Source organism: Aquila chrysaetos, chromosome Z, assembly GCF_900496995.4.
Source record: "Aquila chrysaetos chrysaetos chromosome Z, bAquChr1.4, whole genome shotgun sequence".
Lineage (NCBI taxonomy): Eukaryota > Metazoa > Chordata > Aves > Accipitriformes > Accipitridae > Aquila > Aquila chrysaetos.
This window is the reverse complement of record NC_044030.1, coordinates 33,397,318-33,424,819: the sequence shown is the minus strand read 5'-3', so window position 1 is coordinate 33,424,819 and position 27,502 is coordinate 33,397,318. Positions and strand designations below refer to the sequence as shown.

At 39.5% G+C, this 27,502-nt stretch overlaps 1 protein-coding gene and 1 long non-coding RNA gene across 4 annotated transcripts in view; both read right to left on the bottom strand.

Annotated features, from left to right (window-relative positions):
• Positions 1-27,502, bottom strand: part of SLC44A1 (solute carrier family 44 member 1) — a 69,527-nt gene that overhangs the window by 15,442 nt on the left and 26,583 nt on the right. For all 3 annotated transcript variants that reach the window (XM_030004401.2, XM_030004402.2, XM_030004404.2), the window contains exons 4-9: positions 23,116-23,252; positions 10,411-10,504; positions 5,954-6,123; positions 3,971-4,060; positions 1,742-1,869; positions 664-850 (exon numbers count right to left, since the gene is read on the bottom strand). In XM_030004401.2, coding sequence (XP_029860261.1) covers positions 664-850; positions 1,742-1,869; positions 3,971-4,060; positions 5,954-6,123; positions 10,411-10,504; positions 23,116-23,252 — 806 coding nt within the window. The remainder of the gene's footprint in view (positions 1-663; positions 851-1,741; positions 1,870-3,970; positions 4,061-5,953; positions 6,124-10,410; positions 10,505-23,115; positions 23,253-27,502) is intronic.
• Positions 17,988-22,890, bottom strand: LOC115336813. Its single transcript, XR_003921924.2, has 2 exons — positions 21,135-22,890; positions 17,988-19,915 (listed from the first exon to the last, which is right to left on the bottom strand). It is a non-coding gene; the product is annotated as an uncharacterized LOC115336813 (long non-coding RNA).

The window sequence follows — 27,502 nt, the reverse complement described above, 5'->3', positions numbered from 1 at the left end:
AGTATCGACTAACTCTAGAAGCTCTTGTCAGACCATGAACACAAATGAAACTCTCATCTTCTACGCTCTTCACAGCATGCAGAAATTGAGAGTACATTGGCTGCTCTCAGAATACAGTGTACAAACAGCAGAAAAATCTCCCTAATAATCCTAGAAAATGCTGGAGTAATACTGGACACCTAAATTATGAACAACTGAAAACTACTTCCAGTATATTTACATTTTGGGAGACAGTAATTGTGTGCAACAGCCTTTTCATTACTATGTCTTCACCTGTGTGAGTACTGGCTGCAATACAATACTTTATGCGATTAGCTGCAAGATTAGGCTGTTTTTAACTTGTTTGTATAAAATTAGAGGGAATTATTTGAAAAATTGTTATAGCAGTCTTATTAATGGTGCCTTGTGGTTTGCAACATGCCAACTTACATCAAATCAAAAAGCTGGCCTAAGGCACAAGTAACATACTGGGAATGCAGACTCAAATGCACAACAACTTTCTTGAAACGAGTGTTTTGAAGTCACTGAAGCAGAAAAGAACAGAGGCACAATATGTGGTGGGTTTTTTTCCTAGAGGTTCCCACATGATTTTTAACCAACACTGCCTGAAACCTTGCAAAAATGAAGTGGAATTTGTTTAAAATAGGACTGGTAAATGCTTACCTGTAGTACCAAGGAAAAGCAGGACTGTGATCCAGTATGTCCAGAAGAGGATAAGCACAAAGAATGTCCAAAATGGCTGGAAGACTAGCAGTGGCAGGTGAATGAAGACCTTGCCGGCCACGTGGAACAAGGCAATGGTGAGAGCTACTCGTTTGCGCATAATTAACATTATCAAGAACAAGATAACCTAGAGGGAGATGTTTCCAAATTACATTTTAGACAACTGAAAAATAAGAAAGCTATCATTTTGCACAGCTAGGATATTCAAACACAGCAAATTAACACATGCTCTATCTATAAGATCACAAGATCAAAATGTAAAACATCTATCAGCTTCTTCTGGTGATAAATCATTTTCCAAATTATACTTCAGGGGAATTCCAAGATCATAATTATATATTTGGAATCATCATCGGCCTCAGGCTGATGAGATTAGACCAGATTCTATCCTCAATTATGTTTTACAAAACAATGAAATCAGCAAGATTTAACGAAGAATACAATTTAATATTTATGTTTGAGCATGGTGTGGTGGTCTTGACATGGAAGTTAATCAAACTTTGTAATTTTGAGTAGTAAAGTCACTGACTCCGAAATGAACAGCAAGGCCTAAAGAAGATAAATTGTTTCAGTAATCAGTGTTAGTATTTCAGTTCACAATGATCCTTCTGTAAATGGAAAAAGTTTGGGAACAACCGATTTCATAAGTAGGAATGGTCTATGGACTTTCAAATAAACTGAAATGACTAAGTACCTCTGAACTAAGAATCTAACAAAAATCTCCTAAGTGAAATTGGATAGGGAGACCAATATTGTACCTATTCTTGGAAGTCCCTCTGGACATTTTACAGTAGATGAAAGTAGCTGCAGGGTTAGGAACTCTTTCCTGACTCAAAACCAGATATTAAAGAACAATGCCTGGAAGTTAAAAAAAAAACAAAAAACACTGCAATAGAGCTTGTAGTAGAAATAAACTCTTCAAAAATGTGTGCAATATAAACCTTTCACCTGAATTAAAAAAAAAGAGATCACCAGGAAGACAGAACAAGAAAATAATATAGTCATTAGCAAAACATACCGTGAAGACTGTAGCTGAAATGGCATAGATCAGGAGAGCCTGAAGATTGTCTTTGGCTATTTGAGTCTCAACAGCACTGGCAGATACTCGTTGCTTAGCATAGAGCCACCACAGGACCCCTGTACCACCTATGTTTTAGAGAAAAAAAAAGGATAAATGAAAGATGCCTCTTCTGTGTGACACAGTCATACTACCTAGTACCAAAGAAACTAAACAGTTACTTCTTTTAAAGTCTAGTCTGGTACAGAATACTCAAGGGCACTGACGCTTAACCCAACAGGAACTTCTCAGGAGGGAGGAGCGCTTAGCTCTCCTGTGTTGCCCTCAAGTGGATATACTCTTTTCACAGTCTCACCCCACTACAACCACTTAAGAGACTTGCAGCTCTTTGACTCTGTGTTTTAGGGTGAACTGCATGGAAGGACTAGTTTATGGGGAGCCCTAACAATGAAGAACTCAGCTCCCATTAGATAGGCAATAAAGAAAAAAAAGAAGAATAAAGAGTTATACGGCAGGATGTATGTATATACATGTGTAATAAGGTAGGGAGTAAGAATTTAGAAGCAACAGAGAGGGACCTTTGGATTAGGATCCAAAATAACAGAAGGAACAAAAGGAGGAGTTTACAACTCCTGGGAAGACTAATCGAGATGAATAGGAACAGCCCTGATGCTGAAAACAGCACCTCAGGTTAATGACATGTAGCTACACCTGCATCAGACAATGTCTTTTGAGCACTGGAAAAAACATCAGAGAGGCACAAGAGGCCAATATAACACAAGGTACTTTCTTCTAACCCCTGTTACCAAATCCTAGCCTTATGGCCACAATATCATTCTCCTATTTTAGCCACCTTTCCAAGTTAGAACTTTTCTTAAATACAGGACTCCAGCCCCTCAGGGAGATAACCTCTCCCCTCTGATACATTTTTTTTCTGAGCATCCTTCTGTGTTCTGTTGTTATTTCTGAATCAGCTGCATGAGCTTATCTAGAGATCACAAGTCTTTGCTGAAGGTACTCCGTTCAGGTCTAAAATGGAGGATGCTCTTTTGGCGTCTCCTGAACAAACAGTGAATACAGAATAAGCGGTATGTCTCACAAATGACATGTTCTTATTCACGTGTAATGGATGAGATTTTTTAGAACATAATAACAGATGGCAATAAGATATGTCATTCAACTAGTTCACTCAACATAGCTGCTCAGCTTCTAAAGAGAATATAAATGAAAAAAAGAAAGCTATTTTTTCGCTTTTCTGTGGTCACAGATCCTGAGACCAGTAAGCAGAAAAACCAAGTGATCCTGAAAAAACATACATGGTTTGCTGATTTTTTTCCATCCCTTGCAGTCATGAATTGCAAGAATGAAATTGCTAGTGCTTCCTGATTTGATTATTCTACTTTTGTTCCCTCCCTACAGTCATCTGCCTATACATTTTGGCTTAGCTACTGAGTATCAATAATAGAAAACTTTAGTTTTACAAATGTAAAAGTTCATGTGATAAAGTACAGCTATTTTCATGCAAGCTGCATCATTTTGGATGAGACAATCTTTGGCCATTCCCAAGACAGCATGGCTGGTTGCATTTCATACATAACCTAGCTCATGCAGGACTTTCTGAGTCATATGGAAATACAAGGCTTTAATTAGAAATGCTAGAAAAGCACCTTTGCTTCCTCTCCTCAAGAACAGGTCTTAGATACACCTATGGAGCTACTCAGAGGACTGAAGGGGCTGATGAACATGTCAGGGTTGTATGGACACTTCTACATCTTAAGGTCCCCTGAGGCTGCATAAACAATAGCTGCCCTTTGATTCCTGCATGCTTGAGTATGCCCAGCGGGTGGGTATGCCATCAGACACACCCAGACTAGCTGCCTTGCTGGCATGTTTGGAAGGCAGGTTAAGAAGTAGGCAAAGTTTAGGGCTGTGCCACGAGTTCTGTGAGAAATAGCCCATATTGCCTGTGTGGGCTCTAGTGAGCTAGGCTGACAGGAAGCTTGCCAGCCAAGCAGGGTGTGCAGCAAATCTCTAAGGAGCAACATACTCTCTGGGAGAGGACTGCAATTACAATGGGGGCATTTTTGACATATGTCTTGCAAGGGACTCAAAGGAAAGCTGAAGGGAAATGTATGGTCCATGATCAGTGCAGGATGTAGCTGGCCTGAGAACATGCAGCACAAAGATTAGAACTGGGCACTCAGAAACTGGGAAACAAACAAGACTTACCAAGTGATCCCAGAATGACAAGAATTGTTAAAATCCAGACAAGTACTCTTGAAATGTACCTGATTATAACCATCAAAATCATGGACAACACTGCAAAAGAAGACAAATAATATAAGCAGAGCAATTATTTCAAGTAGAAATAGCCTTCCTAATTCTCCCACTGTACTAAGGTAACTGCCTTCCAACAGAATTTTTAGACAGGAATTTCTTTTTTGAGGCTTACAAACTCACTGCACAGACAGTTAAGGAAATTAGGCACCTCTACAACTTTTGCTTTGATACTGTTGATTAAAACAAAGAGAGCATAAGTACATTTACATGGTACATTAAATACAAGACATAATGCATACATACAGAGATGTATTTAGACAATGACAAAACACACAGCAAGACATGACAGTACTCCGAGTCTGGTAACATGAGCACACTGCCTGAGGACCAGAGCAGAATTTACACTCAAATACACTTGTCAAACAAATGCAGATAATGTGACACCTGTGTATTCCAAAATGTCATGCCAGTAAAAAGTAAAAGAATTACGAATTTATTTTCAACATTCAGAATGAGTTCTTTAACAAGCTTTGTTCATATAGTTCCACTGCTATTCAGGAACTGCATGTCAAAAAGCCCTCTACAATCTCAGCCAAGTAAGATTTAGTGAGTGGTGTGTGTAAGGGCACACACATATTTTTGCATATACGTATTTGTGTACAGTAGTTACATGAAAGCCACTGGAACATGGTTTTCTGAATCACACAATCTTACTCATTGATTAGAAATAACTAAATTCTATTTAACTATGAAGGTATGAAAAATATTTTTAAAATTAACTGTATGTAAAATTCAGTATTAGCTTCTGTCTCTAAGCAAACAGTAGCACTGCTGATCAGCCACTAGCTTTCAGATTCGGAACAGTCTTTCTACTGTTATTATCAAACACTGAAGCAGTCAAGATAGAAGAACAAACAGCTTTCTAGTTATAGTTGAAAAGATACTCAACGGTCTCTTTTGTGGTTTTGGTTTGGTTTGGGTTTTTTAAATGGTATCTAGCATGCTCTTCTTTTTTTTTTTTTTAACCACAAAGGCAGACTGAAAAAAAAGGACTTATTAATCTGGTATAGCTTCACAGTGTTTCTTCCTAAACCACACACTGCTCATATACATGGCTAGCATCAGGAGCCTCCCATTTGGGGATTTCAGATTTTATACTTGGTACGAGTAAAATAGAGTCATTAGGAGAGTAATTTCTGTGGGTGAGTAGCATTCTACCTTAATTCACAAGACTTTGTTAAAACAGCACTTCAGTCTAGTGCAATGTGTCACTCTATAGGCCAGAAGCATCTCCCAGCTATAGAAACAATTCAGCACATCTATACTGCTGGGAATTTCCAGCTCTTCAGACAAGGCTGAGATTTTCAAAAGTGCGAAGTTTTTAATTTTAGGGGAAGGGGAAGAAGGAGGTAACATTCAATACAACAAATGGGCACCTAGGTTTCTTGTTCTCCCTTTGAAAGTTCTCATATCCCTGCACAAGTATGTTAAATGAAATAAAGTAAACCCCCTACATTCTAGCAGAGTGTGCTATTGTGCATTTCTCACCCTGTCCTTTTCATTTGGAAAGGGTTTATTTGGACTTGGGTTGGCAGAAGATGAATATTAGAAATGGGAAAGGGGAGTAGTATAATAAAAATTTGGAGAATGGGGAAGCTCTGTTAATTATACCAAAACTAACGTTGGCTAACCAACAGCCATACATCCCCTATCTCATAATCAGTGGAAGAGGAGAAAAAACAGCAATGCATATGTAAATTGCTTTTGAATAAGTTATCCAGCTGTCAAATAAAATTTTAAAAAAGCATTCTGGACCATATTCTAAGGGCTCATTGCTATCATGCATGTTTCTTGCTCATATTGTAGTTAGAGGGTGTTAACAATCTCCTAATGCAGTACTAAGAAATAGCTAGTAATGAGAAAAACAATTACCTAGTGATAACAAGCAAAGTCCCATTATAATCTCTTTGCTGGTCATAACTCCACTAATCAGCCTGTGTAAGACACTACTGTCACTGACAAAGGTGATCAGGGCCTCTGCAAACTTGGCATAGCAGGAAATGTTCACAGGAGCACAGCGATGGAAGAATGGAATAGGTGCACTGGTGACACAAGAAAAAAAAATCAGAAAAAAAAATTACTCCTACTTAATATAAATGCCACATCAACACACAAATGAAAGGTGAATAGATGCAACCATTCCACCCTCATAACATTATAACCAGAAACCATGTGTTGAAAGCACAAGTGCTGCTGGAATGAAGATGATCATAATGGGAAGTGATGTAGTTCTTACAAGTAACCCTGTGAGGCTGGAGTGCACAGTCCAATAGGAAATTATTACCCTCCCACCCTTAAATGACAAGGCTCAGAAAATACACGTTCCTATTTCTGCTTAAACATCTCTCATTCAAGTGTCAGGTGGTGAACCAGCAGCTGAAACAATGCCTTTCACTCATGTTAGAATGGAATACTGGCCCATATTTGCAGCAAAAGAAATCCCAGAATGACAATACTCTTCTTGCAAGCATACTTTTTACGCTTAAAGACATCAGCATGTACAACTGCTGCCAAGCAAAACCAAATTCCCCATACTAAACTTGCTCTTGTATTGAAGATTACACAGTATTTACTTCCATTAATTTTGTTAAAATCATGCACTACATTCTTTGCAAAACATGCAAAGATGCCTCTATTGTTTCATTATTCCTGAACTGTTTTGGAAGCATCCTCCCCCAAAATACTCACGCAATGCATTAAATTTTGCAGAATGCTCAGCAGAACCTGTTATCAAGTCCATCAGAGGAAGATACAGGAGAGCAAAAACTTCACTTTAAAACTGGGTAATTTTGTTTTCCAAATGTTTCCCATTAGTGTAGCTGCCTTTCTTGCTCATAAACTATCTCAGATCTCAAAGTGGCCTATTACATCTTTTGATCAATCTTCCCAATTACACTTCAGACACATTCCATGAATTACATGTTCCTTCCTGTAGTTGGATCCAATGAAAGAAATGTCTTTCATATTAAGTCAGTCTTTTCTTTTAACCTCTGTACTTGTTTCACTCAGCCCAATCTTCCTTACTTAAAAGATTTCAGTGGACTGTAGCAGCAATGCACATAATCTTTCGCAGTTTCCTCCATTTCAGCAATGACCTATAAACCAGCAATTTTCTGTACTCAATAACTATTTGTTAAGCCCATGCCTTTCCAAAATTCTGTCATTTTAAACACGTAGTGAGTAAACCAGCTGCCTTAGGCACATAGTTTCTATGCATTGTTTTGGGGGAAAACAAGTCGATGTTAAAACCATTAGTGTGTAATTATTCTGTACAGAATTCAGGATTATGATCACCTGATGTACCTAGGTAATTAGTAGATCCTAGGCTTTTGTTTGAAGTGACTGACAATTGTAAATTATATGGTTTTAAACTTACTGCGCTGAGTAGGTAAATGCATTTGGAGATGCTCATGTGGATGGTCTACTTTTGGGTACTGATGAAGACAGCAGTTAACCATAGCAAAGTAATTGTGAATTAGTCACAGTTGTTAAAAACCAAATTAAACCCATAATGATGGCTGTCCTATTTAAAAGGCACCCCATGTATCCTCTCAGCCTCTTACAACATAGCCTATTTTGGAATATGCAGCATACTGCAGTTCATTATATGCAGTAATACTGGAAAAGACTGAAATTTGGGAGGTTTATTTAATTGTTAATTGCTCCAACTTTGCAGAAAGCCTAGAGCATTTAGAACTTGTCAATATCAGTAACAAAGCTCAAATTTTGAGCTGGGAGTAGGCAAACGACTGTCATTCCTGCATCCAAATACGAAAATATCCATTTTGAAAAGGGGAACTAATGGGATTAAAATACTGTTCCAAAATACATCCCAACAGAGGAAAACATGCTTTTTGCCTACCAGAGTTTATATTACTCATCTAACATCCCTTAAGCCATAACAATCTCACTAGACATTTTGTTACGTATTATCACGTGCAATAATTAATTTCTAACTGTTGTAATTAATAAAAAAATGAGCTTGGTGGTTCCTACAGGCTTTCTTGAGTAAATGGGACTCCTGAGAATCCACCGTTTCAGATCTGCACTGTTTCAGTGGTTCTGACTGAATAAGTGAGGTAAGGTGTCTCAGTTAATACAACATACAATAATAGATCTATTCTGCGTGACCTGTGCTATTTCATATGGCCTCTTGATTATAACTTGGTATATTACATACTGAAATGGAATTACAAGTTTCTGAGAATAACAACATGATGCTTAATCATGAACAAGAGCAAGTGGAGTTCAAGCCAGCAGATGATGGTGTTAAAAACTGTATTTTTAAAGCAACATTCAAATGAAGTTAAGAGACCCATCTGATTGTTTGAGTACTAGATTTCAGAGGAGAGCTTCTTCCTCTCACTACTACACCTGGACATATACAGCAACTTCTGTGTGGGAAGCCTGGTTGGAATGCCACTGCTAGCTGCTCTTTATAACATCTACAGGGCAGCCCCTTGGCAGAGCTCAGCACAGCTGGTTGATAGATAAATGCTGCAGGGATAAGCTGGATAGGTTTTCCTCTAGGGTCCTCTAAACAGTGAAGTCATGCTCTACTGAGGCTGAGATAGGCTGGGCACGACCTCTGGAAGACACACGTATTGCTGGCTGCATTGCTAGACGGCACTGCTGTGTCAGAGTTGGACATAATGCCTTGAACCTGAAGGACCAGAGTCCCTTGAGAGGTGGAGCCTCAACTGAAGGGCATGAAGAAGCCTGGTCATTAAACAGACAACATCAAGGGACAGTCCTCACAGCATACGGTACCTCCATCCCATGGACCTAATGGGAATCAGATGATGGTTCATACCTCTGATATCAAATCTGAGGAGTGTTAGGTAAGTTCTCGCTGAATGCCTCAGCCTACAGGGTGTTGAGTTTTCAATTGTTTGTCTCCACAGGATTCTATTTCCCCTCCAAATTACACTAATTTACTCAAATAATTTAACTATAAAAATCTGAAAAACAGAGTGGTTTACAGATGCAATATTGGCCTTTTTCGCCTTAGAGCATTAAGTTCAGACTTTTCAACCTCAAAAATATTGAAACATATTGTACATTTTATTCATACCAAATAAAAAAGGCGAAATGCTCCACCTACACAATAGCTTTTCAAAAATAACTCTTGAGGTAGTTTTTGTGAGGAATTTACATAGTGTCATTAGAGCTCTGACACACTGTTCTTCTGGTTTCTTATTAAGCTATATTCATTCACACTGAATGACATAGGAACACACAGTGAGAAAAGTCAATATAATTCTGGCAAAAATGAAGACTGACAAGCCTTTTCAGTATGCAAGCTGGCAGTGAAGTTTTCATTTGTTTTTGTATTACAGCTATAACAGCTGGTTAGCTGCATGGAATATTAATCTGCTGTGGGGAAAAGTAAAAAAAAGTTAATATTCCAGCTGCTACTTATTGTCACTACAATATAAAAAAAATTATTCACTGGAGAAGCTACCATGCAGACAAGAGAGACTTAAAATCAGAGTTTTTAGAACTGACACAATTATAACATTTAATAAAACCATAACAAAAAACTGTGCATAGAAAAAGACTCTGCAGTTACAACCTACTACTGAACATGTTTGAGAAGCTAAATTTTGAGAAAACACAATTCTTCTTGAGTGAGTGGAATTACTGACAGAAGGGCGTGCACAACAGCAAACAGATCACTTTTCTCAGCAATGCTCATCTCCACAGTTCCAGCCAGCACAGCTAGCAGAGTTTCTGGAGCTACAAACTTTTCTACCCTACTTCACAAAAAGCAGTCTAATATAATACTTTAAACAATAAAACTCAAATTGATCTGTTTATAAAATACAGCCCTCTTTTTAGTACTTGACCATCCTTGTATTAGTCATTCGGAGACCAAAAGAATAAAAAATGAAGCAATTTGCTAAATCTGACTGGCTGATATAAGTTATAAGAAGTGAACACTGCAGAGCGTTGTGTGTCAATATATCCTTTTTCCTCCCAAAGATCCAAAGTGCTCCATAATTGTCTCTGATCTGCACTGCTGACAGGCAGCTGGCTATAGGGTGAAAGGCAGTAAAACAGCTGATACTCAGCACAGTGCCAGTTACATGAGATAGAAGAGAACTTGAAGGTAACCGCTCTATACTCTCAGTAACACATGCATGGATAGTTTGGGTTTTTCTTTAAGAGCTGCCTTCACAATCTTTTAAAAACATGTGGCAATAATACACTAAAACATCCACCTGTAAAACAGAATAAATCTGTGCTGCATATTTTCTGAAGAACTGTCACAAGCAAACCAAATCTCTGCTCCCTCCACCCCCAATCAGACAAGATGTTAGTATTACCTCTCTGGAACAGGATATTTAGGACATAACTTGGCGGCCCTTGGGTCTGTAGTGTACTCTGATGGCTGCAGTTCATAGCTACACAGAGTGGATCCTGTTGAGGGAAAAAAAAAAAAAGATTGATGGGGGAAAAAAAAAAAATCAAATATTCCCGTTCTTTGCAAACAGTATTAAAACTGAGGTAGGTCCTGATTCTGCAGCTCCTCATGTTATTACCACAAAGTTATGCTACAGTTCCTCTTGTAATGGAACAGTGGATCAAGCCCAATACAGGCTTCAGTGTAACAGAATGACACTCTCCATCTACCTTTGGGTCTTCCAACATTTGTGTGTTCAGGTGGAAAAGGCTAATTCACAATGCACTGTAAAAGAGAAGGACACACAAAGCACTTTGAAGTCACCCTCCCCTGCTACTCCACCAAGCTTTTTCTTGATCATTTTTAGTGCATGAATATTGTATAAGACAACATTCATTATGGAAAGAAAACATTCAAGTGTTTTTTCATTTTGTTGTTTGTTTGGTTTTTTTCAAAATACAACAATTTTTTCAATATTCAGCAATACAGTCTATAAGCTCCAGGGAGATAAACAAAGGAACCAAACTGCTGAAGTTAGAAAGTTGGCTGAAAAACAACACAAGCTCTCCATTAGATGTCCAAAACTTTTAACGAAGCTGAACTCTCTCCATAAACAAATTGCTACAGCACAATAAAGATCAAGTTGCTTACAAGAAAATTCAAACATAATTTAAGGTTTCCTTAGTACCTGACACTTGCCTAATGGAAGTACATTACCGAGACAGATCTCTTTCCATTTGTCTATAATCAAGATATTGAACATCTGAGCCAATGCTTCTAGGAATATAGCAACTGCCAAATCAGATTGGAGCAGCAGTCTCTCAGAAACTGGACAAAGAGGTAAGAAAGCCTTCAGCGGTACCAGCTGCCTATCCAAAGCTGAGTTTCTACCCAAGCATGTTTGCTAACAGATTGCTTACTCCCCAGTGCAAGGGCTCTGGATACATAGACTTTAGTGTCCTTGTTTCCTACATAATAAACTAAGGACATCTTGATCATCCCTATAAATATTCAATTCTTTCGATTATGAAAATCTCCTCTCCAGAAACACTTTGTAGCAGAGAGTTCTACAAACTGGATCTGGATAATAGATACACACTTTTACCCAAATTAAACCAAGACTTTTGACCAACAGCCTTATCTTGGCCTGTGTGACACCAAACAGAAGTATTATTTGTAGAAACTGTAGAATATTATTTGCAGAAATCTTGTTTACCATTACCACATTGCTACCTCTATGAAGAGACATCATCTATTTACAGACTGAAAGAGAAAACAGCAGCTGAGCAGGCTATCCCATCCAGTATCTGGAACACTATTTAAATACCACTTCTACAAATTAGTTTTTCGGGGGCAGGTCCAAAACACCAAATACACTACTGAAGAAAGTTAGATTTCCTGCAAAGAGAAGGTTTCAGGTAAAATATCTGAACTCTATTTTCAATTCTACTCTTTATATGAATCCTTAGGTCTCTACTTGCTTATGTGGAAAATATGGTGTCAGATAAACAGACATCAGATAAAACGACCTTCATTATATTGTAGCTGTAAACGTAGTATCTAAAAAGTAATTATTATTCTTTTTGGACAAAAGGCTCTATACTGCTGCAAAATTTTTTATTCTATTCTTGTAGATATGAAAACATCTGGATCAAGTGCATTTACAAACAATTCCAGAATTTGATGGAGGGGCAGCAGTCGAGAGAGTCACATGTTTATCTTAAAAACAGAAGGAAAAAGAAGATTGCAGATATTTAGATTTATTTTGCATTGCTTTGAATATAGGCCAAAAGCTAAGCTATAAAGATGGTCGACAGCTGGCTGAATATGAGCCGGCAGTGTGCCCAGGTGGCCAAGAAGGCCAACGGCATCCTGGCTTGTATCAGAAATTGTGTGGCCAGCAGGACTAGGAAAGTGATCGTCCCCCTGTACTCGGCACTGGTGAGGCTGCACCTCAAATGCTGTGTTCAGTTTCGGGCCTCTCACTACAAGAAAGACATTGAGGTGCTGAAGCACATCTGAAGAAAGGCAATGAAGCTGGTGAAGGGTCTAGAGCACAAGTCTTCAGAGGAGCAGCTGAGGGAACTGGGGTTGTTTAGCCTGGAGAAAAAGGAGGTTCAGGGGAGACCTTATCGCCCTCTACAACTAACTGAAAGGAGGCTGTAGCGAAGCAGGTGTCAGTCTCTTTTCCCAAGTAACAAGGGACAGGACAAGAGGAAATGGCTTCAAGTTGTGCCAGGGGAGGTTTAGACTGGATATTAGGGAAAATGTCTTCACCAAAAGGGTTGTCAAGCACTGGAACAGGCTGCCCAGGGAAGTGGTTGAGTCACCATCCCTGGAGGTATTTAAAAGACATGTAGATGTGGTGCTTAGGGATATGGTTTAGTGGTGGACTTGGCAGTTTTTACTGTTGGACTTGATGATCTTAAGGGTCCTTTCCAACCTAAATGATTCTATGATTCTGTTCTATGATTTTATGACAAGAACAAGAAGTTCCATAGGAAGAAGAGTGGGGGTATATGTGGACAATTGTATACAGATTCGTGATACAGAATGTTCAGTGCCAGCTTGGTCATTCTGCCATTCAACTCTACCAGTGTTGAACTACAGTTAAGTATCTTATGCAGAGGCCCCCACATCTAAATAGGCGTAAGGGACACAGCTGATCTGTGGATAACCATGCTTCCTTGTGACTTCTAGCAGTTCAGGAAGAAGAGAAAAAGGGCAGGATTTGCTACGGCCAGGGAAGGAGGTTCAAGGTTCTTTGCACAAATGTGTATCTGAAAACCTTCTGTTTGGATCACAGATGTAAGCCAAGCAAAACCAAATGCCAGATCCTGATCTGCATACAGGTCACAAGTCATTCAAGTAGGCCTTGTAGACTAGGGTAACCCAACAAACCCCTGGCTGTGGAGGAAACTGGACACACCTTGCCAGGTCCCTCTGGAACTCAACGTTGTGTTCCCTCTTGTCATGCAATGGAGCAGTGGATGACTCTGGCTGCCACTGTCAACTCTTGCCTGGGAACTGCTCTTGGAGCTCCTTTGGAACTCTTCCCTTCAGCTGTCTACCTCACATAGTATGCTTCTTTAGAATCCCAGCCAAGCACAGAAATATTTTCATGGAGCTTGTCAGACAAGGGACATTAACCACCCTGCATCTAAAGAAACTACCAGTCCAATAGCTGAAATAATCCCCATGAGATTTATTTGTCCTTTTGTCCTACATACTTAGGCAGAATAAATTTTTACTATTCCCACAAGTATTTATTTCTTTATATTTTGAAAACCTTCCAACTTCTCTAATACTGTGTAGGAGAGTTTTACAATCCAAACGTGTGCTTGAGTAATGTATCACTTTACATCAAACTTAAACTGATTTCTCAACAAAACATCCTGTACATCAATAAATAAAAGTTTGAATTTTGTAAGGTGAGAGTGGGAAGAATGGACTGCTTTGCCAAACCTTCCACCCCATAGTAGTTACTCTGTTTTAGTAGAGACTGTCTTAGCACAGCCAGTCTTACTATTGCTGTTTGAGTTTGCAAGGCCTGCAAAAGTTTAAAGAAGAATTGAATCATCTACCTTGCTGAGATAATTATTTTACCAAAGACACTACTATTATTCCTGAATTATTATAACTCGTAAATGTTTCAACAACATTATGGGTAGAATACAGAGAATAAACTAAAAAATTATTAAAGTAATACATCCTTTGCTTCCTACAGCAATGCACATATTTCTTCTGGAGAAATCAGTAGGCAAACAACATCAAACTGTCCTACAGGGATTGGATTTGAGATTCTAACATGTTGTAACCTCAAAGAAAAATACTTCTAAACTATGCAGAGCAACAGATGCCAGGCTGCTGGTGAGCACACAGAGTTTACTGGTCCCACAGTGCTACCATTTGGTGCTTTCACCTACAAAGTGGTATCCTGGAGACACAACACAGCTTCTGTTCCATGGTTTCTTTCCATGAATAGAGTTGCTCCAGCCATTGGAATATTTTGGTACCATGACTGGAGCAAAGAATCTCAAAAGACAAACTTTCCTTTCAACCTTTATCTAGCCATAGGAATGACAGCCACCATTTCCTTTACAAGCCTTCTTTCTGTTTTGGCTAGGCTTGGATTAGTAAGGAGCTGAACAGCCATTATCTCTGGCATTTCTAAAACCAGCTACATCTAGCACAAATTATGTAAAGATGCTGTAGAAAGCCAGGACAAAGACAGGGGACCAAACTCGTACTTCAAAGATTCCTTCCAAGTGAGAAGGCAAATTAAGGGTCTTGTGTGCTTAGAGGACACAGCACATGGAACAAGACATAACCCCCTGCCTTCCACAGCAGTACAGTAAATAGGAAGTTCCATACTAACCCAAGGTGGTTAGATAAAACTACTTTTAGAGACCACAGCTTCAGTACAGCTTTCCTTCCTGCATTTGCTGTGTTGTAAACAAACACACAAAACCCCTGCTACATCAGCATCACTATCAATATCAAAGTCTACAGCTTCAGAAATGGTAAGACTTCCTAAGTCATCCGCTAAGAGGACCAGCTCACAGAGGAAAACAGTGACATCAATACTGCCTGAATGATAGTGGTGGAAAGCACACCAGGGGTCCTGGATCCCATTCTGAGCTGCTCAGCAGTGCCTATCCATCTATCAACACTGTTAGCAGGAACTAAAACAAGGACTTTCCTATCTTAAAACATGGACTCATATTCAGAGTCAAGGATTTAAGCAGAAAAATATGGAACTATGCAGAGATACCTGTGATAGCTTCAATACCAGGAGCAGAACAGTCACCTTAAGGGCTTAGGAGTATGTTCTACTTATGTTAGGCGTGGCTCCAAGCCGTTCCACATACCCCTTTTCACAGGCATGTGGCAAAGCACAGCCTGAGAGACTAGAAACCAGTTGTGATAAGGTAATTTGTATGGTCTTCCATGTATGGTCTCACTGTTCTGAGTCTGACTGACAATATGCATCTATTGCGCACATATGTGACCTAACTGACTTCTAAAACACTCTATGATGAAGCAGACATTATTGTTAAAAAACTCAACATCTTATTCCATTTTAAGCATTCTCTCTCCTTCCCAAGCAACATCCTATGAGTCCATCAGTAACATAAGTCCTCTAACACAGGAATCAAACTCCAGGTAACCACAGATACAGAAATGTGCAGAAATGTTAGCAGGACTGAGACTGTTATTGTACTTTGTCGTGTTGAAAGTACAACTGTGGGTTCTCGGTGTTTTATGAGTAAGTGTCACCAATTAAAACATAGCTAACATTGTGAATACATGACTCACAGATGATTATGCTTGACCAACCCATGCAATACAAGCTGGAGGTATTAACAGCTGGATATTGACAGAGGTGGAGTTCACTGGTATTCAGGAAGGACAAGGCTCACAGACTCTCACAAGGATGAAATTCTTAACACTTTTCTACTTTTCTCACTCCAGAGCTTGCCTCAAATCTATCTGTCAAACTCTATCAGCTCTAAACTGCTAATGTGAACCACATTACCAGTCCAAAGCTTCACGCAATAACACAACTTGGTACACTACCAATAACTGCATATTATCTTAGCATATTATGGACTAGCAACACGGCATAGAAAAGTGGAACCTTAAGACACTGGCTTATGTATCTGTGGGGAACTCCGCTGTAAATTCCACAGCCAAAACCCACAGAACAGGTAAGATGCCAAGCACTACTTCCAGTAGTAAATTGCTATCCATTGCCGACTTCTGCCAGTAACAGAGAACAATGCTGCATGACCTCAGAAAAAGCGTGCCTATGGGGAGTAGTAACAAGACCATCTCTTCACGAACTCCTGCCAAGTGGAAAAAAGTTCAGGCCATCATGAAAGGAAATACACTGATGCTGACCAGACTTTCTTCATCCTTTGTCTGCTAGGTCTGACAATTGTAATTATACCTGGTCTACAACTATTAGGAAGTAATTAGAACACAAGCACTAAGAATACATAAAATTTAGGCTTGTATAAATTTTCTATTTGCCTACCGGTTTTTAGAACAACAAAAACATTCCAGAAGCAGACAAGTTCACATTTGATGCTTCATTTAGGAATGAAGTAGCATTTAACTGTCCACAGATTAGCATCAGAGCTGGAAACGAGTAAAAAAACAAGAACTCCACTTCTTAGCCATTGATTTGTGTGCGGCCTGAAGCAGCAGTTAATATGGAAGCATCAGAGGACTGCACAAACATACCTAAACATTGTAGCTATGCCTTTTACAAATGGTGCAGGAATAGAAGCAGAAGGCTGAACAAGGATACAGCTGAACCTTAACACCTAAACCTAATTTCTGGGCCCTAGTAGAGCCTAGAAAAACAGTGATGCCTTGAGATGAGCAACAAGGCATAGGAAAGACCACTCTGCAGTCAGGATTTCTCAGATTAATGACAGATTTGTTCTCAGTGAAGAAAGCAAGCTTCATTCTCTAGATATATCCACTGGTGCCTTCCAGAAGCATGGTGTGTGTTTTAAAGGAAGGAAAGTAATGATTGTACATATCTAAACTTCTAGTTGTTGCAGAGAGACATACCATCACTTCTTTAAAAGACTGAGCATCAGAGGGCAGGAGAAATTACAGCTTGCTTTTATAAATCAATGTGGGACAGAAGTAAAAGTAAGTATTCTCCAGTGCCCGCAAGAATGTTCCAAGAAAAATCCAACACAAAACCCCACTACTAAGATCTTTAGTTGTCTCCAGAATTGAAAACAACAAAAAGAACTACTGAGACAGCTAAGCACAGTTGCTGTTACAACTAACTGTACATAAAAAAAAAAACCCGAGTCAGAATTCATATACATGTATTTTAAGTTGTAATTAAAAAGCCCAGACTATCCCTTCTTTATCCCCCATTCTTATGAACAGTACAAAAAGTTGAAAACAAGTATTAATTTACCCATTCCTCTACTCATATTTCTTCCAGTGCTAAATAAAATCAGCTGTTCTGGAATCAAATTAAAAATCCATCTAGTCTCGTAGCAGACGTTTCCTGTACTGTATCTTTCGCTCTCCACCAATTATAGCTCAAGGATATCCTTGAGTGCTAACCACCTATCAAATATCCAAACACTATTATTCTAACAGTTTATCTTTTGGTATCTACAATATCTTCATGGCAATAAGTTTTGTAAATTAACCATAACTTGTGTGTAAAAAATCTGGCTCTTTGATGCCTAGTAATTTCATTTTTGATCTCCAGTTTCATATTACTCAGGTCATGAGATGAAGGAATAATATTTTTAACCTATGTTTTAACCTCTAAGCTATTTCTGCTTTTAATGACCTTACTCTTCCTGATAGTATTCTCTTTTCCAGGCAGAAGAATCATTGGTCTTTTCTTGTGATCATTCTTGTTTCCCTTCTAAGTATGTGTACACATACTGAGAATATACATATATGTGTGTGCGTGTGTGTAAGTTCAAAAAAAACTTAAGAAAACACTTTGTCAAGGAAGGACCAGAACAGAGCCTTTATGATGCCAACAGAGCAGGAGTTTACACAAAATACAGTCCCTGATTTTTTCTCTTCACAGTTAATAAACATTACACTTTCAGACAACGCTGAGCCTCCACCTAATCCTCTTGCTATCCTCAGTAGCTTCACAATCTCTTTCCCAAGTAGCAATAACCATTTTAAAGTAAAAAGCTAAATGCATAACAATGGTTGTTTCCCACCCCTTTGTTCCAAAGGCATTCCTTTCCATTTGACATTTTATTCCACTGCAATTGATAACAGATTTTTTTCATGTAATTCTAATAATTCAGTAGCCGCAGCAAGATTTATTACCACACTGTTCCTCCCCCATTCCAAATGGTTTATTAATGTAATCAGTAACACAACACAATATTACTGGAGGACTCCACGTGCAGCCACTTTCTGTTGTGAAAATGATTTCATTCTGACTAGAGGATCCATTTCCAACACAAGACAACCCTGACGGGCAGTTCTGGTAACAAGGTAGAGTAGCAGTGGATGACTCCATATCTCAAAACCAGTCACAGGGTACTTTTATTCCAGCCATTCAAAAAATGACACACAAAATTAACAAACCCAGGTTCCCAAAGACCTACCGGTGCAGAATCTCTTTAAACATAAAATGCCTATAACTAATATGGTACAACAGGCTTCAGGAAATCACAAGCAAAGGATTAAATTTTAACCAGCACACTTTCACTAAAAACAAAGTGTGGGGGGGGGGAACAGGAGCAGAAGAAAAGCATCAGAAGCTGGCAGCAACTGATGTAACTGCTATTTCTGAGGCAAGTACCAATAGTAACTGCAAAGCTCTACTTTGATTATTACACATGAAGATGTCATTACCTTCAGACAAATAAAAAATCCTTTTTGTTTCCCCTATGGTTTCTTCCCATAGCTCAGAGACATAACCTGCTGTGACTTAGCCAGACTGATTTCCATTATTGATTTCTTTCAGGTCAATCTCCATAGCAGATTTAATGTAGCTTTACCTCTGGCTCTAAGTCCATGCAGACCTCAACTAGCCCGGCCTAGCTACAGAATTCTGACATCCGAGACGACTGCCAACACGTTGTAAAATAGAAATTTCATTTTAGGTTCCTAAATCTCCATCCAGTCATTTACACAACAGATAGGAATATTAGTTCCCACAATGACCAGCCAATATAGTTATCACTGAATTAAACATGACAGAAATTATGGCCACCTGTTTAGTGTTTCTTTTTAATAATGACATTTCCATTATTCATTTGGCACAATCATATATGAATTATAGCTTCAAGGATATTTCAAAATGCTTTGGCAAGTCCTTGAAAACAGCACTGTAGTATTTCATGGACATTATGTTTTGAAGCATCAATCAGCTTTCTGGGAAAAAAAGCTTTCAATCACATTACTCAAAATACATCATTTTTTAAGTGCCAAGACCAACAGCAACATTGAATCTCAAGCACTCCCTGCCTGAGGTGTTCTGCTGGGTGAGAAAATCCTGGTGAGCCCAGCAGCAGCCAGTTCACAATATACTGCATTCTCAGTTGTCTTCAGTCCATGGCTCTATAAACTCAAGTATCATCATGGCTGTGTGAGAACAGCATTAGAACATGTTCTCAGCCAACGCTGCAGCTTTCTGCATCACCTCCAGGAGTTGCTCCAGAACATTCCTGTATTTTACAACTTGCATCTTGGCACAGGCTGAAGATCTGAGTGGTCAACTGCCCAGCTTTTTCCTTCCCTTTTTACTCCTCTTGTGAAAGATCCCAACTGGTTCCCAGTGTTCTGGGTGTCAATTATTCTGAACAGATTAAAGGCACACACTTTCTTGTTTTCCTAAAATCAGACAGGCTTTGCAAGGGATGTTCTCCTCTTCTTAGATGGGAAGGTACTGAAAATGCAGGACCGGACTGTGGGAGATCAAGTGGGGTAAGGGTTGGGAGTGAAGTCACTGTCCTGAAATGGTGCAGCGTTATTCATCAAGTCAGCTCCTTTTCCCAAATTACAGCAGAATAGCAAATGCATCACTACTGATTCAGGAAGCCAAAAGGCTGCTTTGTCATGAAATGATCTTCATGCCTCAAGCAAGCATTTTCCATGCCCTAAATGCTTATTTATAATCTTGCTTATAGAAAAATATAAGCTGTACTGCACAATAAGAGCTCTGCCATAACGGCTCTAAAACCTAGGGGTTAGCAGTTCTGCCATGTTGTATAGAGGCAGTCAAGTGTCTGTCCCACTTTGGGAAAGATACCATAAATTCTAAGCTAGCTGGAAGATCATACCTGTTATTTATAAAATCATTAATCAATAGAAGGGTGTTGTAGTACGTTTTACTATGTTACATCTTTTGATAAAGTTGTTTAGATAAAAACCCCTCTATATGAACTTACCACACCACCTCTTGACATGAGGATTTCTTTGGGATGGAAGGGTTCTTAAACAGTAATTTATGAAAGAATTCCAAGGTGCATGGACAAGTAAGGTGATTTCAGGGATGGCATGTGAGACAGGTGAAAATGGCTAACTCTTCAAATGCACATGCAGCAACCTACATAGAGCCTATCTCCAGCACAAGTGCTATTTTCAGGTTGCAGGAGGAGTTAAAGCTTTCAAAAAGGCTCAGCAGAGCAAAATTAAGAGTTTACTGCATTCTCTACCCATATATTTAAAACATTAAGGTGGTTTTCTTGTTGAGTGTTAGAAGTTGCAAGCCTGGGAAAATTCAGCAGTGGTTATCACAAGAAACCAAACACATATGTCTTGCCCTCATTCTTCAGAACTTGACAGCTGAACCCTAAATTCTAACTAGGTATCATCACAAACATAGAAATTGCAATTAAGCTCTGTGCAGTCATGTTCAAAGTCCTCAGATTTCCTTATTATCCTTTTTACAGTGGAGTCTATGGTCACTTGAAACAGACTGCCAAACATAATCCAAGTATTAATTAATTTAAACCCACTATCATAGTTACAAAGTGGCTCTCAGAAAAATGATTCTGTTTACTGAGTACTATAGTTTTGGTACTAATTCGCTGTTCTTGCACGGTGCTTGAACTTTTACTATCATATGCAACATTTAAGGTGATCAATACTTAAGCTGTTCATTTGCTGCAAACCATCACTTACTGGAACCTGCACAGGTTGGTGAACATTTAAGCAGAAACATAACCATGAGGATGACAATATTTCTCTGAACTGTGTGATCTCAGTCTTGCACAGGGTTCATCTACAAAAGGAAAGCTCAGTTTAGTTTAATACCTGTTTTTGATAAGCCCAATATCATATAATGAAAATTAGGAATTGAACTCATTGATGATTCTGTTCTGCTGTAGCACCAGGTTTCATACTTTTGACCAAGCTTCTGTAAACTGGAACAACTGGCTGTGATATTAATTAAAAAAAAAAAAATCTTTTATCTTTAGGTTTTAGAATCTAAAACACTAAGGGAGATACAGTTAGAATGGAGAATCATGAGGACAAGGCATAGCACGTTTTAGGAAGAGCGGGTTTTGGTTTACTTTAAAAGATGGTTATACTGAACATATTTCAGGCATAGTTAATAAGAGACTTGACTTATAAACATAGAAACAGTATTTGTGGTAAAACAAGGCACAGCTGTATTTCATTATTTCAAGAGGTACTCTGCTACTAATGACCTTGACTTCACATCAACAAATAACTGGTCTGCATTAGTTAAGAAAAACACAGCATGGTCAGATAAGGGGTAAAGAGTAAAACTGTAAATATATATTGGCTAATTTCAGTGTGGGCTTGTATTTGACAACAGTGCACAGATCCCATGAGGAAGTTCCTGTTCTCAGACCACCTGCTGCACTGTGCTGGCACAGCCATCTGTGCAGCTCCACGCATGCCATAATGTCACATGATAGTTCAGCTCCCTGATTCAGGCTGTCAGACACCCAAGTGTGTGGGCACAATGCAGTGTGAGACCCAAGGGCACTTAACAGTGTCCTAGGGCCACTTCAACTTGCTCTGCTTTCAAACAAGAAGTACTCACATAACCTGTACCAGAAGAGAAATCAAAAATTAATTTCCTTCTGTGAAAAATCATCAATTTCACTGCTTTGAACTTGGTCGCCCAGACTGACTCATCATTAGCCAAATATCTCACAAAGAAATCTTACTGCAGCATTTTAAAAGATGAAGTAGGAAAGTTTAGGACAAAACGCTCCCACTTGAATAGCTGAAATCCCCTGAAATTTCCTCAAATTAAGTTTTTATCTTTACTTTCTTTTGGAAGGTCCAAAAGTTGGTTACCTCTCATGCATTTTATTCCATACAGTGTTAAAATATGAATTGAGCTAGTAATATCAGTATTATTACTACAGAGAAGAAGTACTGCTCTTAGGGGAGATGGGGTACAATTTGTTAATACAGTTAGTTTCCTTCACACTTCTTTAAAAAAGTGTAAGAAAACAAAAAAAACAGGAACTCCACTGTAGCACTGAATGAAAGCAGGAATATTTTCACATCCACAGCCATATTCTGTGCAGCAAGTGCCATCTAATAGCAGCATTGCTCTCACTAACCCCATACACATGAGGATATTTCAAAGCATTACTGTTGAGCAGCAGTGTCAGAACATTTCCACAGGAGTTGAGAACATACGCTATCGTCAGACATTCCCTCAAATTCTTGTTACACTTTGTAGTCCTGTTTTAACAATGAGCTTTCAAAACTGTCCAAGACATGACAGAACAGAAGCAGATTAATACTGTAAGATTTAGTAAAGTTTTAGCTTAATATAAATATCACATTATTTCTATTGGTATTTCTTAATATGTATTTAATTTTTAGTTCACTAATGCCCAAGACTTTTTTTAATCCTATGAAAATACCTGTTACATGAACAAAAACAGACATGGGTGTGGTGAGGCACTGGCACAGGTTGCCCAGCGAGGTTGCAGATGCCCCATCCCTGGAAGTGTTCAAGCCCAGACTGGATGGGGCTCTGAGCAACCTGGTCTAGTGGAAGGTGTCCCTGCCCACAACAGGGGGATTGGAACTAGATGACCTTTAATGTCCCTTCCAACCCAAACCATACCATGATTCTATGATGTGATTCATAACATAGTTTTTTGCATACCATTAGTTTCTGCAAATTTCTGAATATCAGCCAGAGTTTTTAGTTCTTTCCTTGGGCAAGCTGATACACACAAAGCAAGTGACTTGATCCTCTGGTGTACTAGATCAATGTTGCATGGATCCAGGAAGAACACATACCTGGGGAAGAAAAAAAAAGTAAATTACTTCTATATTAATTAACAATTACACTGAACAAAATCAATTTCATTTCAAACTAAAGGATTCAGCCAAGACTAACCTTCAGTCTACCCAGAAATACAGGAAATTTGCTATTACCATAATTGTGAGTCAAAAGAATTCATGTACTCAACATATGCACCACAAATACATAGATATTTATATACTACTGGATCACACAGAAAGGATGTTTAACCATACCAGATTCAAGTCCATTCACATGGTGCTCTTCATAAAAACAGCAGCACTTCTACCATGCCTCTTCACAGATATGAGTCTAAACATTCACAAAGCTTCATTCCAACCTTAAACTTGACTTCAAGATTTCCAACTTTTTCCAAAAAGACCCAACAAACCCCATAAGGTTATACTTATGCTGCAAAAAGGACAATGTCCATAGCTGTTTTAATGAATATACATAATACCAGCAATTAAGATCAGCTTTTTGGTTTAGATTGATTTTCCACACCACTGGTCCATATGACTGAGCAGATTACTTTAGTATCTATATAAAAATAAAAATTGTTCAGATATTTCAAGTAGAACTATCCAATGTTCAAGTGCAGTATTTTAAAGAGATTCTATTTGCTAACTTTCCATGATAAGTCACTGTCATTTAAAAACCCAATGCATGAAGAATGTCTTATAGCTTCCTGGCTAACATCTTCTCCTATCTATACACATTTCATCACAAACATTAACCCTACAGTATTCTCCATTCATGGTATAATACAGATGCAGAATGTTTTTCTATTTTGAAGTTGAACAAGTCTTTCAAATTCCTACAATTCTAGTGATATACTATGCATTGAAATACTCTCTTCATATTATCTAACATCATCATAGGAAAACACCAAACTGCGATATAAAATGCCATTTCTGTTTTTGCAGTCCTCACGATGGGAATTCATTCCGTAATTAATAAAAAACCTTCCTGCTCCTAGAAAGCATTTAGGTCCTGCCTGAACACTTTCAGTCTATATGCCAACTGCTGTCTAACTTTCCCCCACAAAATGGCTGTTCTATTATCCAGTCTCAGTATACAAGAATTATTAGTACTTAGTACAGCGTTACTTCCTGATAGTCCATCAAAACCCATGTCATCAATATCAACTGTAATGTGGTAACAGACTACTTGCATTCTTAAAACATTCTCTTTCCTTGTCCATACATCCTTCCTTGTTTCATCTCCACAGAGATGAAAATTACCCAGTACTATTTCTGGTTTTTTCTTAATACATACTACACGTCTCAGGACTCCATAGATCATGAAAGTCTAACAGGCAAGTGCAAACAGGAAAACTTCTGTCCCACAGACACAGCCAAAGTAACTGCATGTGAGCAATAAGCTACTAATTCCACAGTTTTCCTGTATTTCAAAGAAAATACTCTTGAGTTGATACCAAGACATACAATACTTGTATTAACTGGACACTCCTGTTACAACTTCCTCTTCATGAAGGCAAGTTCCAGCAGTTGCTATTCCATACCATAAGGCTACATGGAAGCACAGTGTCTGCTCCTTTGAGGGTATCTGGTCAAAGAAGCTACAAACAAGAACCTACAAAGTCAAACCTGACTGACACTGGTAAGGGAGGTTGTGATGGGAACAAACCTGGTCAGTCGCACTAATTGGTAAGGATATGGGGAGTGTGAAAATTCTCATCTTTCAGTAAGATTATCTAGCTAAGCACCTTACCAAATTGTGATGATAAGGAAAAGCAGGGAGACACTCGACATAAAACTTGACCAATGAAAACAATAACCAGAAACAAATTCAGTCAATCACAGAAACTGATGGGCTATCAAGAAACTGCAGGCAGGGACTTTGCAACTGATAAGGATGCAAACCTGAAGGTGCAGGAGGGTTCAGTGGGACTGTGCCAGCTGCTAAGGGAATGTGGAAGAGACAGGACTCGGGCAGAAACAAGAGGGAGGGGCAGACAGAAAGAGGTGTAAAAGGGGACAGTTCCATGTAGGCTGATGTCAGTCAGCAGTACATTGGTCTGACCAAGCCCAGCACCTGATCACTGCAGTCTGTCCTATCCTTTTACTAAATCCTTTCTTAACTCTCTCCCTGCGTAATTCCAGTTTCCATCCCACGTGCACAGATGCTGCAAGTGCTACAAGGACTAAGTGCTACTGGGGGGACCGGCGTGATGGATTTGGTGCCAGCACTGGAGTGGGACCAGCGGTGTGGGTGCACCAGATCTGTGGTGTCAGCTCCCAAAGTGAGTGGGGTGTTAGTGCCAGCAACTGGGGCAGGAAGGAGTCTTGGCCACCAGCCACTGAGCTGGTGTCCTGGTTTCAGCTGGGATAGAGTTAATTGTCTTCCCCGTAGCTGGTACAGTGCTGTTTTGGGTTCAGTATGAGAAGAATGTTGGTAACACACTGATGTTTTCAGTTGTTGCTAAGTAGTGTTTATACTAAGTCAAGGATTTTTCAGCTTCTGATGCCCAGCCAGCAAGAAGCCTGGAGGGGCACAAGAGGTTGGGAGGGGACACAGCCAGGGCAGCTGACCCAAACTGGCCAAAGGGGTATTCCATACCATGGGACGTCATGCCGAGTATGTAAACTGGGGGGAGTGGGGCTGGGAGGGATCACCATTCGGGGACTAACTGGGCATCGGTGGGTGAGTGGTGAGCAATTGCACTGTGCATCACTTGTATATTCCAATCCTTTTATTATTACTATTATTGTCATTTTATTATTGTTATTATAATCATTAGTTTCTTCCTTTCTGTTTTATTAAACTGTTCTTATCTCAATCCACAAGTTTTACTTTTTTTCTGGTTCTCTCCCCCATCCCACTGAGTGGGGGGGAAGTGAGTGAGCAGCTGCGTGGTGCTTAACTGCTGGCTGGGGTTAAACCACAACAGGTGGGAACAATGTGTGTCCCCAAAAAAACAGCTACAGAGGTGAAGGGCTCAGCGTAGGTGACTGGAGCAGGACTACGAGTCACAGCCTGTGTGGTTCTTGCTGTTGACAGGGGCTGAGCATCTGTACCTTCCCCAAAGTGGGTGTGCGCGTGTGTAACTCAGCAGCAAACTCCAAGCTGTACCAGCTGGTGAGTAGGAGGCTCTGGGTCCACGCAGAGTTGTCAGGTGGGTGGAGGGTCTGTGCTGGTATTTGAGGGGAACCTGTGAGTGTGGGGTGCCTGTGGGATAAGCATGTGAGTGCTTGCTAGTGAGCACCAAGCTGGACCAGCTGCTGAGTAGAGGGGACCCACGGGGCAGGTAAGGGGGCCTAGGATCAGGGTGCCGGGTGGGCAGAGGGGCTGGGCTCGTTCTTGTGGGATTCGTAACTGTGCATGTGCTTGTGAACCTAGAGAGCGTCATGTGTGTGGCTGCACTAACAACCTTCTGTCTCTGCCAGCCCATGAGGAGGAGGGGACGTGGCTGTCTGTGCTTGTGTTTATGTGAGTCCTGCATTGTGGGCACTGTTGAAGGCAGCACCTTGACAGTGCCAGTCCGTGTAACCAGCCACGTCAGTGTCCCATGTGTGTCTGTCCATCCACAGCCCTCAGCCAAGGCAGAGACCCTGGGTCCCAGGACCTATCAGGCTGGGCTCTAGTGGCTGGACAGGAGACTCCTCCAAATGTCTCTTAACACATATTACCCAAGGAAACCAAGCTAGAATCCAGCCCACTTCTACAGTGATTTAAACTCAAAGGCCAAGCTATAATTTTAAAGGCCAGAAGAAATTAGAATATTTTGTAAAATAAACACTACAAGTTTAACTCAAGCCTGGAAATTTAGATGTACAATGCAACTAGAGTGCCATATGCAGTTTTGACAGAAGTGTGCTGTGTTGGCATACCCTTAAATGGACACATGTAATTCAAACACTGCATTGCATGGTTTAGAGACAGCTCTGACAGCAATAAGGCAGCTGCAAAACAAACTCCAAGCTATAAAACCTGTGGCTTCAATCCATGGTCTAGGAAGACCGAAGTAAGATTTTTTTTTTAAATTTTTTTTTAACTTTTAGCAACTAAAACAAGAATCAAAACGCTAGGCACCAGCATTACAGAGGAAAAGGTATTTTGGTTTTTGTTTTTAAAGCTTACTTATGGAAAGTGAGTGATTTTACTACAGAAAATTCCATACTGTGTCCACAGAACAGGTTTTGTTTCTCACTAGAAGAACATACTTACATGCTTTGTGCTGCAATTTCAGTTATTTAGAATCAAAAATAGACTAATTTGTTGA